The sequence below is a fragment of the Prosopis cineraria genome, unplaced genomic scaffold, assembly GCF_029017545.1.
Source record: "Prosopis cineraria cultivar Desert tree isolate PC_DT_omini unplaced genomic scaffold, ASM2901754v1 PC10, whole genome shotgun sequence".
NCBI lineage: Eukaryota > Viridiplantae > Streptophyta > Magnoliopsida > Fabales > Fabaceae > Prosopis > Prosopis cineraria.
The window spans coordinates 29,455,685-29,472,425 of record NW_026555341.1 but is presented as its reverse complement, the minus strand read 5'-3'; the positions used below and the strand labels follow the sequence as shown (position 1 = coordinate 29,472,425).

At 29.0% G+C, this 16,741-nt stretch overlaps 2 protein-coding genes across 2 annotated transcripts; both read left to right on the top strand.

Annotated features, from left to right (window-relative positions):
* The first annotated feature begins 13,918 nt into the window (after nt 1-13,918).
* Nucleotides 13,919-14,928, top strand: LOC129322537 (uncharacterized protein At2g29880-like). The gene is made up of 2 exons (XM_054968843.1): nt 13,919-14,230; nt 14,312-14,928. Exons 1-2 carry the CDS (start codon nt 13,919-13,921, stop codon nt 14,915-14,917), a joined length of 918 nt encoding a protein of 305 aa, XP_054824818.1. The 3' UTR covers nt 14,918-14,928.
* Nucleotides 14,929-15,088: 160 nt separating this feature from the next.
* Nucleotides 15,089-16,380, top strand: LOC129322536 (uncharacterized). Its single transcript, XM_054968842.1, has 3 exons — nt 15,089-15,491; nt 15,594-15,824; nt 15,905-16,380. The coding sequence occupies exons 1-3, from the start codon at nt 15,089-15,091 to the stop codon at nt 16,378-16,380; spliced, it is 1,110 nt and encodes a 369-aa protein (XP_054824817.1).
* The last annotated feature ends 361 nt before the right edge of the window (nt 16,381-16,741 follow it).

Below are 16,741 nucleotides of genomic sequence, written 5' to 3'. Positions count from 1 at the left end.
AAAAAAAATATAAGATACTTACAAATTAATTATGAACCACTTGATTAAAATACATTAATTATATTGTGATTAGGTGAATAAGCTTTGCTTAAAGTTGAGAATATAAATTGAAGTATCTTCAACAGTGAAATTCGTCTTTTGGCTGAAAGAAAGGACAGAAGCTCATTCCTTTGGCATTCAGAGCCATATCATTTTGCTCCCTAACATTCTAACAATATTATTCTTAAAAGGTTTTATCATAAAAAATATTATTCTTAAAAGGTCTTACGTTAATTTAATATTTAGATTAGGTTTAGATTGGGATTTAGATCCGATTCTACACGTGCCCTCTGCACACAGGCAGAGATTTAGATCACAGGTTTCAAGTTTTAATGTCGTCAACCATAGGGTTGTCTTGTCTGCGTTATCAGATTAGCATTTATTTTACTTTCTTTCTTTTCAAAAACAATTGAAAATGACATTATTTTTTATATTTTTTTAAAGTATTGAAAACTAGTTATTGGATTAATCAAAATATTAATTCAAATGATCAAAATCATAATGAACTGTAATCAAATTAATTATAAATAAAATATTTTATTATACCAATCATAGCGGTTCAACTAACGGGTTAACCCATATTGCTTTTTATTTTTTAAAGAAATAAAAAGCTTTTATTATGTTGCAGCATGATGGCTCAATCACGCACATAAGGGGTTTTTTTTTGGGTAAAAGACCCACAAGGGTTTTAACCAAGGCACTTGGCATCGCAATCTAATAAGCCCAAAATGCGTATATCAGAGGCCCAAAACAGTCCCATTAGGGTTGAAACATAGGCCCATAGGACCGCAATCTAGTAAACCCAAAACTTTGACCTTGAGGCAAAACAGGCCCGTCCTGAATTTCCAAAATTCGCGCATTTTATTGAAAAAAGGAAAAAATAGTTGGTACAACTGTACAAGATAAAACATGACAGGGTTAGATCTTGTAAAAAATAAAATTACTCTTTTGTAATACGACGAACCAAATTACAACTTTTTATTTAAAAAAAATATTTACATTTAATATTCGACAATATCTTAAATAAAAGTACTCATTTAGGGAAAAAATTATACAAGCTGGCTTCTAATAATTGAACAATATTTTAATCAGATATCATCCTTACATAATTTATTATTTTATTGGCATTTGGATTTTTTAAATATTAAAAAATAACAGTGTGCATAAAAATGATTGCGTTTTTTTTAATTTAAATTGCTAAAATTACCAATAAACATAGAGGTTTTTCCCCTTTTGCTGGATATGAGACACAATTCCTCTTCAAATGCGAAAAAAGAATAGAGCTGTGAAGATATGTGATATATATATATATATATATATATATATATATATATATTTGACCTTTTGTGTGGAATGTCTGTTATTTTTTAGCCTTGCATTGAGTTGAAAAGAATGGGGGCCTTAAATGGCGATCAGATTTCTTTAAAGATTAATCTAATGACTGCCGCTTATGGGGATATCTTGGGCAATAAAAAAAAAACAGAGAATGGGAAGCGAACTAATTGGATCAAACTAGGGCTGCACAAATACCGGACTGGACCGGGTTGGATGTCAACCCGAAGTCTAGTCTGAATGGAGACCGGGTTAGAATTTTCAGTCCAAAGACTGGTCTAGTCTTGTTGGACCCGGGACCTGGACCGGGTTGGACTTGGTCCACCGGGTTACTGGACCAGTCTAGTTTTTTGAATCCAACTATCTTAAAAAAAAAAAGGTCCTCATATCCCCTTTCCTATTCACTTGTATCAATATCATAAGCTTACTACCGTTTGAGTTTCAAAGCAAGCACTATTTAATTGCACATGATCCTTGTTATGAGATTAATTATGTTTCTTTCAGTTTTTTAGAGTATAAATAATCATCTTTCTCGTGTATTATATGAAGTACAAAAAAGGTGTCATACTATTCAATACCTATAAATATTACTACTGTTTTTTTTATTCTTGCAAGTGTCAAAGAGCTAGTTGGAGATTTGTGTTAATTATAAATGTAAGATTTTCATTTTTTTTGTCTCTTGTATTTTATTTTTGTCTAAATTACCCTATAATCATATTTTCATGCGATATGGAGAAATGGAGAAATGACAAATGAGGCTATCAGACTTCAGAGTTCAGAGACCGAGTCTGAAGCATGCACATGAGGTGTGAGGGTACTGTTACTGAGCTCAACTAAGTAAGATCTTTTTTTTGTAAATAATTATATTATTTAATATTTAATATTAAAAAAATAACCTGGACCGGGCCGGACTGATTGGTCCGAAAGAGCAGTCTCTAGTCTGGTCTGACCCGTATGTGCAGTCTGACCCGTTCAGTCCAGTCTTTTGTTCGGGTTGAATTTTTCAAGACCGGGTTGGACCGGGTCACACCGGGTCGGACCAAACAGACCGGGTTTGAGGTTTTTCTGCACAGCCCTAGATCAAACTGAGATGAGACTCTTTTAAAAAGAAGCTAATACGATTTCTTTATCAATAAAACCAAGTGTTTGGTGTTGTGTGTTAATTAACTTTGATACAATGAAGTCCTCTAATTGTTTTTGGACAAAAATAATTTGTTGTGAATGTAATTTTAAAGCAAATACTCTTCATCCAAATACGTCTCGCTGTTTTATCAAAATGGAAACAGTATTTTAAAAAAAAAAAAGAAGCTGCATGTTAGATTTCTTATATTAAGTGTGTATGATTAAGGATGATATATCTCACCAAAATAGTTCAAGTCATTTGATAAGATATTTTTTAAATTTATATATATATATGATCTATCTTCTAATTTTTAGATGTAAGAGTTCTTTTACCTTTTAATATTCTCTCTAACAAATTTTTTCTTTTTTTTTTCACTTTTTTTTGGTTTCGAAAGCCTCTCTATTCAATTTCTTCTTCTCCTCCTCCTCTATTTCTTTTTTTATCTCTTTTTTTCATATTTCATTCTTTCATTTTTTTCTTTTTTTTTCCAACTGAATGACTCATGATATCATGTTAAATTTTTTATATTAAATATGATTAATGATAATATACTCCACCAAAATAGTTTAAGTCATATAGTTAGATACTTCTTATACTTATATATTTATAATCTATCTTCTAAACTTTAAATGTGGAAGTTTTTTTATCTTCTAATATTCTCTCAACTATTTTTCTCTCTCTGCTTTTTTTTTTTTCATTTTCTTCTTCTTATTGCCTATGCCTGTACTTTTTTTGGATTTTAAAAGCATAAAATCTATTCAATTTCTTCTTCTTCTCTATTTCTTTATTTTATCTCTTTTTTTCATATTTCATTCTTTCATTTTTTTTTATCCCAATTGAATGGCTCATGATACCATGTTAAATTTTTTATATTAAGTGTGATTAATGATATTATACTCTACCAAAATAGCTTAAACCATTTGGTTAGATATTTCCTAAACTTATATGTTTATGATATATCTTCTAATATTTAAATATAAGACTTCTTTTATTTTCTCATACTAAAGAGTATTTCTAATTCATTTTCTTATACGGAGCTACTTCATGGCTTAAAGACTCCAAAGATGAATGTATATATTGTTAAGATAATTAAATTATATTTTCATTAGTTATATATACAGTCATATATTCAAAGAAAATAATATGACATAAATAAGTGACATATTGTATATATGAAATTTTATTTATTTTTATTCTTTTTATTAATTATCTTTCATACATCAATCTCTTTATTTCTTCTTACAATCAATTATAGCATGCGCAATCAATTTGTAAACTAACAAAAGAAAATAAAATCTATAACTTTGAGATGACGTTCCATTTCTTGCACAAGACATTAATAATTTGATGAGGCATAAAAACCAACTTTAAGCAGAAAAAAAATTCAAAATGTTTTTTTTTTTTTTTTGCTTTTTGTTGTTGTTGTTGATGATTATACCACCCAAATGGAGAATAAAAATAAATTAAAATACTTAATAAAGAATGAGGAGAGCAGTACTCTGTGGTGGGAGAGAAAGGAGAAATGATGAAGACAATATAGTGGATAAGATGCACAAATAAATACATGAAAGGTTATGAAATACTTTTTCTCTTGCTTTGCTTTTTTGAGACTAAAAAGGGTTTACTATTTGTCAAGAGAATTCTTGTTTAGGAGCACTATGTACGATTCTATTATTGCCACGTTTGACAGTATTTTCCACTATATTGGTAAACATATATGGTAACAATAACCACAAGCGTGAAAATGAGTTATGGTCGTGCTGGTTTAGTTGTCAAAAACTAGTGTCTTCGTCGTGTGATGCGCGGGCAAGATATTATTCAATTATATTAGTCTATTTATATTTTTAAAGTTATTTTCTTTTAAGATAAATTATGTTAGACCATTGTTGTCACATATTATGTATTTGAAATTAACAATAGTAATGTGCTATTTGTTTTTTTTAATATAACAAAAGTGTGATATTTAGTTGAATTACATTAATTTGCTACTAATTGAACAAATAATAAATGTGAATGACATAATCACAATTAATTTTGATGGAATACAATCCATAAGCAAATAATCAATGTAAATTATTACACAATAAAAAAAAACTATAACCTATGTTCAATAAAATAAGAGTTAGTAAGTGTAACATCCCAAAATTTAACGCAAGATTAATTAAGTTAATCAAAGGTAAGTGAGTAATTTTAGAAAAATATTTAGAGATAAATAATTTTAGTAAGGAGATTATTATTGAATTTAATTTAGCATAAATCCAAATTCTAAATTATAATTTTTAAGAAAATAGAAATAGTAATGATAATATTATAAAAAAAAAAGAAAGAAAGAAGAAGGAAAATGAACATAAAATAAATTAAAAATTTAAGAGAGGGAAGAGAAGTAATTTTTGCTTTGGGTGTTGAGGTATAAATAATGCAAAAAAAAAACATGAAATGAAGAGATGTGGCAGACAATTCAGCATGCATGATGGATTAATAAAAGACAAAAGAAAAGGTGAGGAGTAAAGACGTGTGGGTCTCACAGTTTTTTTTTGAAAAGCAACACATCTGATTCTTTTCTTTATTTCCTTCATTCTTTCTTCATTCCTTCTCGTGCAACAGAGAGAGCGAAATCAGAGAGTGCGCGAGAGAGCGAGCGACATTGCAGCTAGAAGAGCTGGTTTAGAAGGTGAAGCTCCATAATAGGATACTTCATATGAGATTTTAAGTATTCTATGACTAGGTAAGTGTTTTAAATATTTTCTTAGTCATTTTTTCCCTGAGACTGCAGATTGTGAGATTTTGAAAAATCTAGCGTTTGAAAGAGGAATGAATTTTTGATGAGTAAATCGGGTTATTGAGGTTGTTGGTAGTGTAATAAATATTTTAGAGTATTATTTTGTTAATAGGATTGGAATTTGAGGCCTTGAGTTTATTCCTAGATCTCTATGGGTAGATTTTTAGTTAAATCTAAAAATATAAATTGATTTGTGGATGTTTAAATGATTACTTGGGATGAGAAATAAATTATTATGGCTATAGAATAATGATTCTAGGATCAAGTTTGTAATTTTTGGGTATTTTTATGTGCGAATTTTTTTGAAAAAAAAGGAAAATTTTGATATTAGAAAATTATTTGAATGAAATTATTGTGAAGGAGACTATTGAACTAAGTAGATAGGTTCAAATATATGAAATTAAATTTTAGAATTCAAGAGACTAAGACTAAATTCTTAAAATATATATATATATATATAAAATAAATATAAAATAAAATAAAATAAATACTTAAGTGTTAGAGTATGAGTAAAAATTGTGTTAATAATATTATTGACACATTGGGATATGATCAATTGTAGATTAATTTTCTTTTGACACCATTTAAGCTTTGAAAATATTGTAACTTGAGGGGTAACCTTTGACCTCTCAAAGGTTGAGATAACCGAAAAAAATCTATTTTATGCATTTATATGTTACTTAATTAATTATGTTGGTGAAATAAAAGAATATATATATATATATATATATATGTCTAAATTTTAAAATGGTTGTTTGTAATGCATGTGGCTTTGTTGAGATTTTATGACTTGTGACCAAGTTAATTATGACTTTGTGTGAGTAATGAGATTGATGGTTGATGATTATGTGTACACTCTTGGATATAAGTTGTGGATTATGCACAGTGATAAATGGTATGAGCATGTTGAGTTTTACATGATGCTAATGTGATTTTATATGATAATTTAAAAAAAATTGATGCAAGAGGCATGATTGAAATATGATGATTCTTGATATTTGTTGAGCAAGAAAGTTAATGAGCATGTGGGATAATTTTGAATTATATATATGAGTTTTTGAAATGCATTTTCTCATGAGCATGATCATATGGCGGGAGTTCGCCTTAGTGAAGGAGTTAGCGGTTATACAAAATTCATATGGTACTTAGCTATTAACTAATAATCCTAGGGGTTATAGCCGCTACTTACCTTGTAAGATACTTAACATTGTTCCTATTAAGGGACTTAACCCTACTGGTCTACTTGGAGTTTTGGGTAGAGCTAGTTTTGGATATGACACCCCATAGTGTGTGATTTGGGGGAAACCGTGTTCATAAGTGAGTAAGGTAACCCTGGCCCGATAGCCTTTCATGATATGATTAAAGCTTTAGGTAGTCTCACCACATAGACGATCCCTTCCGATTGTTGGCCCACGGATTTCATGTCAGAGGAAATAAGGGGGGATATAAGGAAGAGATTGATCATGCATATTATTACTATCATGCCATTTGAGTGATTAGTGGCTATGTTGAGAATATGATTATAATTGTAGAAATGAGAACATGCAGTAATTATGTGAATAATGTATATGTGGCTATTTGTGCAAATTTTATACTTGACTTTATTCTTGAAATTATTCACATGAGTTAAATGTTAATGTGATTAACATGTTATTAATGTGATTGTTTGAATGGTCACCTTGATAAATTTATTGGCCACTTGCATTCATGATTAATTATCATGCATTTGTATAACTTAGATATACCTTGGTTACTGAGTGGTTGTACTCACCCCTCTCTTTTAACATATTACAGGAGCTAGCTCATCTGAGAAGAACAGAGAAATGAGCATTAGGCCAAGTGATAATAATCACTTATGTAGGCCCCTCTCCTTTTATGTTGATATGTGTATTTAATTTATGATATTGTCAATTAGGATAATATATTCTTGATCTACTTGCACTATGGGTTTTGTGTCGGATAGAAAGACATTTTGGGCCCTTGAGAATGTGTTTTCATACTTGTATTATATTAATGGGTCAAAATATTTGTGCAAGTAAAAATAGTTATTATCATGCTTCCGTATAAGTTTAATTGAATAATATGAGTTCTTAAAATATTTTAAAGACTTGGGATCCCTTTATATTAAATAGTTTGTAAAAAAAATATATATTAAGAATTCATTTAGGTTAATCTCGTATTGGATAATCCATTTGGGTTAGTCCTTGATTAACCATGATTAGTATGATGATTAAGTCCTAATTTAGGATGCCCTTTACAGTAAGCATATGACTTATGTAAATATGGAGGTTCAAACCCATTTTGAATGTAAGAGTTTGTTTTGGACTGCGCATAGGTAATCAACTGCCTTTTTATTAAAGATAATTTTGATCAAAACATAACTGAATATTAAATATGAACACATCTTTTAATAAAGATTTAAATGTTTGTTCATTTTATTATGAGTGACTAGCTCATTCTGTAAGGCTCAATACTTGTTGGTTTGATGTACAGATTTAATTATCAATAAGTAATAAAAAAACAATAGAAAAATAAGTGATGAGAACATAACATAATAGGCATATTATATGTTGTGTTTTCATATATTAAAATTGTTATATGTGCTCTAGTTAACCAAATAAGTTATAAGAATATAGTAGTAAAAAAAATAAAGAAAAATTAATTTCCAGGTCCTATTAGTTTTCCTCAATTTTGAATTAAATTTTTAAAATTTATTTTATTTTAATCAACCCTTTATAATTTGATTGGTTAAATATACCTGTCCTTGAAGACTAAAATTAGTAATGAATTATTAACTTTTTAAAATAAAAATACTTTTAAAATTTATTGCAGAGTTTATTTAATAGTACTTTTAAACGAAAAAAGAAAATTCAATTCAATTCAAGTTTTCTTTTTTATAAATTTTTTAATAAAAATTATATATATTATTTACAAAACATAATCTAATTATATAAATTTTGAATTATAAAAATTATGTAATTAATTCTAAAATTATATAATCTTTTAATAAAATTATGAAAGTTCTTAATTTCATTTTTAAAAAGAAAATCAAGGATTTTAACTTTTAGCAATCAAACTATAACAGTTTGATTAAAAAAAAATTCAGGGACCTGATTTAAAATTGACAAATTTAGAAGGACTTACTGATTAATATTCCCTAAAAATAATACTGGCATATTTTTTGAAATAATATTAATTAAAAAGAAATAAGCATTATTAACCCAATTAATAAAAATACAATAACTAACTATTATCAGATATGTTTTTTTTCCCCTTCTGTTCTCTTTTGATTTTTTTTTTCCTTGCCTGGACAAAAGAGTCCTAAAAGGGATTGGTTTTGTTCAACAAAATCATGTTAAGGTATAAAAGAGTTTTGGAGATATACATCAAACGGAGAACAAAATCTTCTAAAATATTATGAGAATTAAACTATTTCAAAAAAAAAATTAATTTGGGTCACATGCATCACATAGAGAGTTCAAGAAATGTGTCATGTTGTTCATATTTCATAAATAATACTACAACTTGTTAGAATATTCATATATATATATATATATATATATTTACAGTTCTTTTATTCTTCAAATTCCATACAGTGTTATGCCATGCACTTGATTGCCTGTTGTGAAATATCATGAACTAAAGTACGGACGGAGCCAATATATATAAAACGAAAAATGTCAAAATGAGATGTTAAGTATTAGACTTGTATTGATTAGCATTATCAAATTCATTTTTTGTCCTTTTTTATATATTATTATATAATAAGATATAAAATCAATTATATGCTAAAGTTCTTCACGTTCTTTGTTTGTGCGTGTGTTGTTATTGTTATTTTTTTGTCAAACAAAATTTACCGTCAACCAAAGTAAAAAAAAATTGTTGCATGCCAACAAAAGTAAAGAATATTATTTTATCCTTCATATGATAATAATTTATCAATTAATTTTTTCAAAACATAAAAAATAATCTTACTAATCAAAAGTGAGTATAATTTTTTTAAAATAATTACAAAAAATTAATTATTTTAATTTAAAAATAATATAATTTGTTTTTAAATTACTTCTTTTGTTTAAAAATATAAAGTATGATTTTTCAAAGTGTAATTATTATCTTTTTTTTAAATGTTCCTATTAAATGAATCACTTTATATTATTTTAGAGCGAAACATTTTGTTAAATAGAGATAAATATAGAAAGATAAAATTAATTTAAATATAAATAACTATTTTATTAAAAATAAAATTTAATTAAAAATATTTTATATTTTTTAACGGTGAGAGTATATGTTACTTATTTTATATGCATTCTGCTTGAAAATTATCATGAGGTGGGCGATAATTTTACAATATATTTTAATTTTTAATCAATATATTATTAATCAATTACAATCAATGGTTCGACCTAATAATGCTGAAATTTAATCGAATAATATTAGTAACAAAAAAAATTATCTCAAAAAAAAAACTTCAAACTGATTTTTATATTCCATTCAAAATTTTTCACTTTCATTTTAAAATTTTCAGTGCTTTATTTTTATATTTATCAATTAATAATCACATTGTAATATATATTTAATTAATCATTATTTTTTTAAAATTTTTCATGATGTCTTTTTTATTAAAAAAAAGTGAATAATTATAATTAGGGTTTAGATTTGGGGATTACCGCATTAGTAATGATGAAGGATGAGGAGACAAGAATATTTGAAAAGAGAGATGAGACAGGCAAAGTGTAGTCGTTAAAGAAGAGAAAGGTACGAATGTGTTTTCGAAATCTGATTGGCCCTTACCCTTCCCTCATTGACACCCTATCGCATCTGATCCGAGCACCCTTTGCCTTTTGTGCCTGCTTTTCCAGTCTTCCCACTGCTTTTCATGTGGAATCAACACGTGATCGTAGAAGTTTTATTGTAATATTATTGTATTTTCAGGATTCAAAATCTTTTATTAAGTTAATATAATTTTTTTTATTAATTGAACCAAATTCAGATAATAATTACTCTACTTATTTAAAAATATAAAATATTTTTAATTAAATCTCACCTTATAATAAAATAATTATTTACTTTCAAACTAACCTTATCTTTTCATAAATATCTCTGTTAAATATTTTATAATAAATATAAATTTATTATTAATGGAGGCATTTTTTTTTTAAAAGCAATGATTATATTTTAAAAAATTAAAAATATTTTATATTTTTTAACATCCAACTCCTTAAAAAATCATGGAAGTAGTATATAAAAGTAGATTTTGTGAGTTTTATATTTTGGAAGAATTTAAGTCAAGTAATAATCATTTTTTTCAACTAAGAAATAATGTTTATAATTACGTTTATAAATTGTGATACATGAAGTTGTTTTTATAAATTTAGTACATTATGCTCTCTCCCTTCCTATTTATAAAATATCTTTCAATTATTTTGTACATATTAAAAAAATTAGTTAAAATTAACTAATGTTCTTAAAATTGACTCATTTTCAAGAGCAATATCTGGATCTACATCCTTACAAAAATATTATTGAACAGACTAGGTTTTTTTTTAATAAAGACTAGCATTTTATGATAAATTTTATGTTTAGAGAAGTTAATTTTTATACTCATTGTTTAGCTAAGAGAACTTTCTAATTGGTGTATTTTTTAGTGGATGAGGAGAGACTTCTCTTCTTTTATCTCCAATTAGGTTATAGCTTATTATTTTTCTTTCCTTTGTAATTCCAAAAAAAAAGAATTATTTTTCAAAAAATATTTTTGGTTAAATGAAATAAAATATAATTTACTCTTACTCTTTCTTTTCAATCCATTTTTCCATCATAATTATTAATTTAATAGTATCTATTAAATGACTCTAATGGAAAAATATGATGAAAAACTTGTAAAAGATTACCTATAAAGTATTTCTTTTAGTAATCATTAGAGGACACATTCTAAAAGAATCAATTAGTCCTTGATATAAGTCATGTAAAGAGATATTAACCAGCATTTTTCAGTTTTGCCCTTAACAAATTATTAAAAAGAGAATTTAATTTTAATTTAGTGTTTCTAGATGCTTTTCGACTATTGTATTTCTTTCTTTCTTTAATATGAATAAAATTAGAATATTTTTAATTTTAAGATAAATTTAATGAATTAATTATACTTTTCTTTATTTCAGTCAAGTAATTAAAAATGATTTATAATGGGAATTAGATGTAGTAGAAACTGAGAAGAACTTGATGGAATCAATATATATATATATATATATATAAGATACTCCCTCCATCTCAAATTATAAGACACTTTTGAATGAGTTTTTATCCTAAAATATAAGACACTTTGAGTAAATTAAAGTTTTATTAAATACATCAATTTTAATATTATTCTTTCTCTTTCTATAATTAATTTTTATCTTTCTTTTTAATATATTAAATTATAGGTATTTTTGAAAGTTTATATTTTGATTTTGAAAATATAAGGTTGTTAAATGTATTTAATAAATTTTATTGGCATGTGAAATTTTATTTAAAGGTATCTTATAGTTTGGGATGAAAGGAGTGCTTACAAATTAGGTATAAACACTTAATTAAAATACATTAATCATATTGTGATTAAGTGAACAAACTTTGCTTGAAGTTGAGAATATAAATTGAAGAATCTTCAACAGTGAAATTCGTCTTTTGGCGAAAAGAAAGAATAGAACTCATTCCTCTGGCTTTCAGAGTCATATCATTTTGCTCCCTAGCATTCTAACAAATATTATTCTTTAAAGGTTTTATCATAAAAAATATTATTCTTAAAAGGTCTTGCGTTTATTTAATATTCAGATTAGGTTAAGATTGGGATTTAGATCCGATTCTACACGTGCCCTCCGCGCACAGACAGAGATTTAGCGTGCGTTTGGATTTCATTACGTTTACATTTCAAAAGTAAGTTTTAACTTTTTGAATGTAAAATGTTGTTTGGCTTTTTTTTCCAGACAAAATGCACTTTTTAAACTGACTTTTAAATACGTTTGAAATGAAAAAATTTGCAAAGCTGCTCCCACTTGCTTTCAAAACGTGATCAGTTGGCATCCATTTATTGCTGGTACCTAATTTGTTTATTGACCATGATGCCCCTCACTTTTGCAGCTGATACATATCACGCATACTCTCCTCTCGTGGTCCTCATTTGTGCAGCTGATACATCAGTGTTCTTCGTCCTTTGCTGCTGCTCTGTGTCCGCCGATCGTCCGCCGTTAGTCCGCCACTCGTCCGCCGCTAGTCCACCGTTTGGCCATCTCTTCTCCTTCTCTCCTTCGCCTCTCCTCCACCATCACAGATCCGGATCTCTTCCTTCCCTAAGCTTCTCCTTCCTTCATCAATGGTGGCTGCATTTCACCGTTAAGTTCTCCCCATCTCTTTCACGGATCAAGCTCATTTTGGGACTTGGGCGGCATTTCGGAGCTGAGAGAACTCCGACCAGCAGCTTTTGCAACCTGTGGAGTGCAAAGGTGAACATTCCGACCAGCTCGTGAAACTCCAATCCTCTTCTCCGATCTGCTCTTCGATCTGCAAGGTATGATAGCCTCCAAGCTTTTTTTGTCAGATCTGGAAATGGTGCTGCTTTGTTCTGCTCTTCGATGTGATCTGTTGCTTTTCTTGTTCGGACCACCGTGAAGCTCTGTTCTGATCTGTTTCTTTTCTTTTTTGGACCACCGTGAAGCCACTGTTTCGGTCTGTTTCTTTCGTTTTTCAGACCACCGTGAAGCATTTCGGTCTGTTTCATTCATTTTTCAGACCACCATGAAAGCATTCCGGTCTATTTCTTTCATTTTTCAGACCACCGTGAAAGCATTCTGGTCTGTTTCTTTCATTTTTCAGATCACCGTGAAAGCATTCCGGTCTGTTTCTTTTCTTTTTCAGACTGGTGTGAATTTTTTTTAATTGCCTTGTTTTGATCACATAACAAGAAAATATAAGCAAGCAAGAAGATTAATTATGACTGCATATTGTAATTATTCTGTTCCAGTTTGTTTCTTTCGTTTTTTAGACCACCATGAAGCATTCTGGTATGTTTTTTTTTATTTTTCAGACTGGTGTGATTTTTTTTAATTGCCTTCTTTTGATAGCTTCACATAACAAGAAAAAATAAGCAAGCAAGAACATTATTTATGACTGCATTTTATAATTATTCTGTTGATTTGCTGATGTTCTAAAATATGACACGGTGTTTTGGAAATATATTCTGGTGACTGATCTATTGATTGTTCTATGTTGCTTTGTTTTTTTTTTAATTTCATTTTGATAAGAATTTGAGCTAATTTATTTTTTGAAAATGGATGAAGGGATGAGAAAGGCTACAAATTTCTGGTCAAACTTGCTTATTTTAATACATACTATTGAATTATATGATTTGAATTTTTGAGTGAGTACAGAAATTATCTTATGGCTGCTTTTGAATAACTGCCTCTTTCGACAAGTATATGTGGCTAAGATAACAAGTGGTTAATTAACTATGATCGAATAATCTTTTTCTCTTTTTGTTTCCAAAAAAAGGATAGTAAAATTTTTAAGAAGGATAAAAAAGGATAGTAAAATTTTTAATATTTTAACTCTAACTCAATTATGAATTTTTACTCCTCAAATTTCATTTGTATTGAGAATGTGATATTTTGATAGTAAAAATGAGTAAAGAGAAGGCACTATGGACTACCGAAGAAATCGAATTGTTTATTAAATTAGCTCTCCAGCAAGTTAAGAAAAATGAGCGTAAAGGCTCTACCTTATCAAAGGAGGGTTGGGAGGCGCTAATGCAACAGTTCAATGCTTTGAGTTCAAGAAGTTATGATAAGAAGCAGTTGAAGAATAAATGGGACAATTTGAGAAAAGATTGGAATATATGGGACAAGCTATTAAACAAAGAGACCGGTTTGGGATGGGATAGTGAAAAGAATACTGTTTCAGCACCAGAGGAGTGGTGGAGTCAAAAGATTAAGGTATACAATTATACATGGCATGCTAAACATTTCATATTTTATTTTATAGATATACTAGACTCAGTTCTTGTAAATGTGTAGGAGAATCCTGAGTATAGGAAATTTAGGCATAGACCACTTCCATATGCACAAGAATTGACACAGTTGTTCCAGCCAGTTGCAGCACAGGGCACTTACATGTGGACACCTGCGGCTGATGATCCACAAGATGTGTACAGGCCTCAATTGGATTTAACCGAAGGATCAGGAGACAGTGATGATATAAGAAACATTAATGGAGGAGCTCTCCCAGGAATTGGGCAAGTTAACTTGAATAATGCATACAGTGGTGGTACTAATTCAGGGAGCAAGCGAAAGAGAGGTGAAAGTGGTCAAAACAAAAAGGGAAAACGTCTTGCAACGGTGATGGTTGATTCAGTGAGTCGATTGGTGTCCACACAAGAGGATAGGGTTTCAACATTGAAGTCAATTCTTAATTCCATAGAGGGTGGAACAAAACCAGTTGACCAAAATGTGTTGGAGGTTGCAAAGAAACTTTATGGAATCGAGGAGATTGCTTATGATGAGGTGCTTCTTGGACAGTGTGCTGTGGCCTTGCTAGATAAGACCGCAAGGGACATGTATATTGGGCTTAGGGACAACAGAAGAGCATTAATGGCCTATTTGAGGTGCTTGGGCAAAAAATGAAATTAGATCATCTTAGCTTGCCTTCTAATGTTTTAAAATTTAGCTAGTGTCGTTCATGTTGTTAATTTGTTTTGAAACTGACTGTGTTATTTGACTCTTGTGTTATGTGTTTCTTACGTTAAGTCATGGACAAATAGTGTAATGGTTGTTTAATTATGCTATACAGTTTTTATGGATGACAATACGCAATCTTGCTTATTACAATTACTTGTACATGCGGAAGACGATGAGATTGAGGCTATTACTGCAATAATATCCAATTACTCAACAACTTTATTGAAAGAGCCTTGTAGAACCAGTTCGCAATCAGGTCATGCATGGGTGCAAGAAATTTTGCAAAGGCATCCTCAACGTTGTTATGATATGTTTCGTATGGAAAAAGATATTTTTCTTCAACTTTGTGACGAACTAGTGCAACATGGCCTACGTCCAACCAGAAGAACAGGGATTCATGAAATGGTCGGTATGTTCCTAAATATTGTTGGACATGGAGTGGGGAATAGGATGGCACAAGAACGATTTCAACATTCAGCAGAGACTGTTCACAGGCATTTTAGAAATGTATTACATGCTTGTGAGAAGCTAGCAAAGGAATATATCCAACCAAAAGATCGCACTTTTCAAGATATTCATCCAAAAATTTTAGGTGATCCGCGATATTGGCCATTCTTTAAAGATGCCATAGGAGCAATTGATGGCACACATATCCCGTGTGTGGTTAGTGTTGAAGAGCAAGGGAAATATATTGGAAGGAAAGGTATTCCAACACAAAATATAATAGCCGCATGTGATTGGGATATGTGCTTCACTTATGTCATGGCTGGATGGGAAGGGACTGCTCATGATGCTCGTTTGTTTGACTATGCTCTCATAAGGCCAGACATGAAATTTCCACATCCACCCCAAGGTATATTTTATATTTATCTAATTTAAACAATTATTTTAATATTTTTTGGGATCTTATAATTTCTATTTTTTTATTGGTAGGTAAATATTATTTGTTAGATGCTGGCTATCCAACTCCACGTGGATATTTAGGTCCTTATAGATCTCATAGGTACCACCTCCCAGATTTCAGGCGTTCATCTGGATTTGCAAATAATAATGAGATTTTTAATTATTATCATTCAAGCTTAAGGACCACAATTGAAAGGACTTTCGGGGTTTGGAAAAATAGATTCACAATCTTACGACATATGCCTAGCTATCCATTTGTGCAGCAAGTTCGTATTGTTGGTGCAACAATGGCTATACATAATTTTATTAGAAGAAAATCTGTAACTGATTCTGATTTCAGGCATTTTGAGGATGAAAATATGGTTAACACTATCGATGATACTGATGAGCCTGCATTTTCAACAACAATTCCAAGTGCAATTTCAAGCATAGCTTCTGATAGAGAAATGAATAGGGTTCGAGATTCTATTAGAGATCAGATTGTATATTATAGATCGAACCATTAATCATGTAACTATTCAATATTAATGAATGTTTAACTATTTATTACATAATTTTTTTCCAAAATTAAATTTTATTTTTTTAATTCTTAATATTTAACATTTTAAATTTTATGTCATTTTAAATTTGATTCACCTTTTTTTTAATATATTACATTTGTATAATAAAAATTATAAATTATCATAAATCAATGTCCTTTTTGGTCATTACATATTAAAAAGTACATTTGAAAAGCATAAATTTTTATTAATCCAAACAACTTTCAGTTTGCCAAACTAACTTTTGAAAAAATATATCCAAACACAAATTTCGTTACAACAACTGACTTTCACGAAATTAACTTATGCCAAATGAACTTTTATCAAA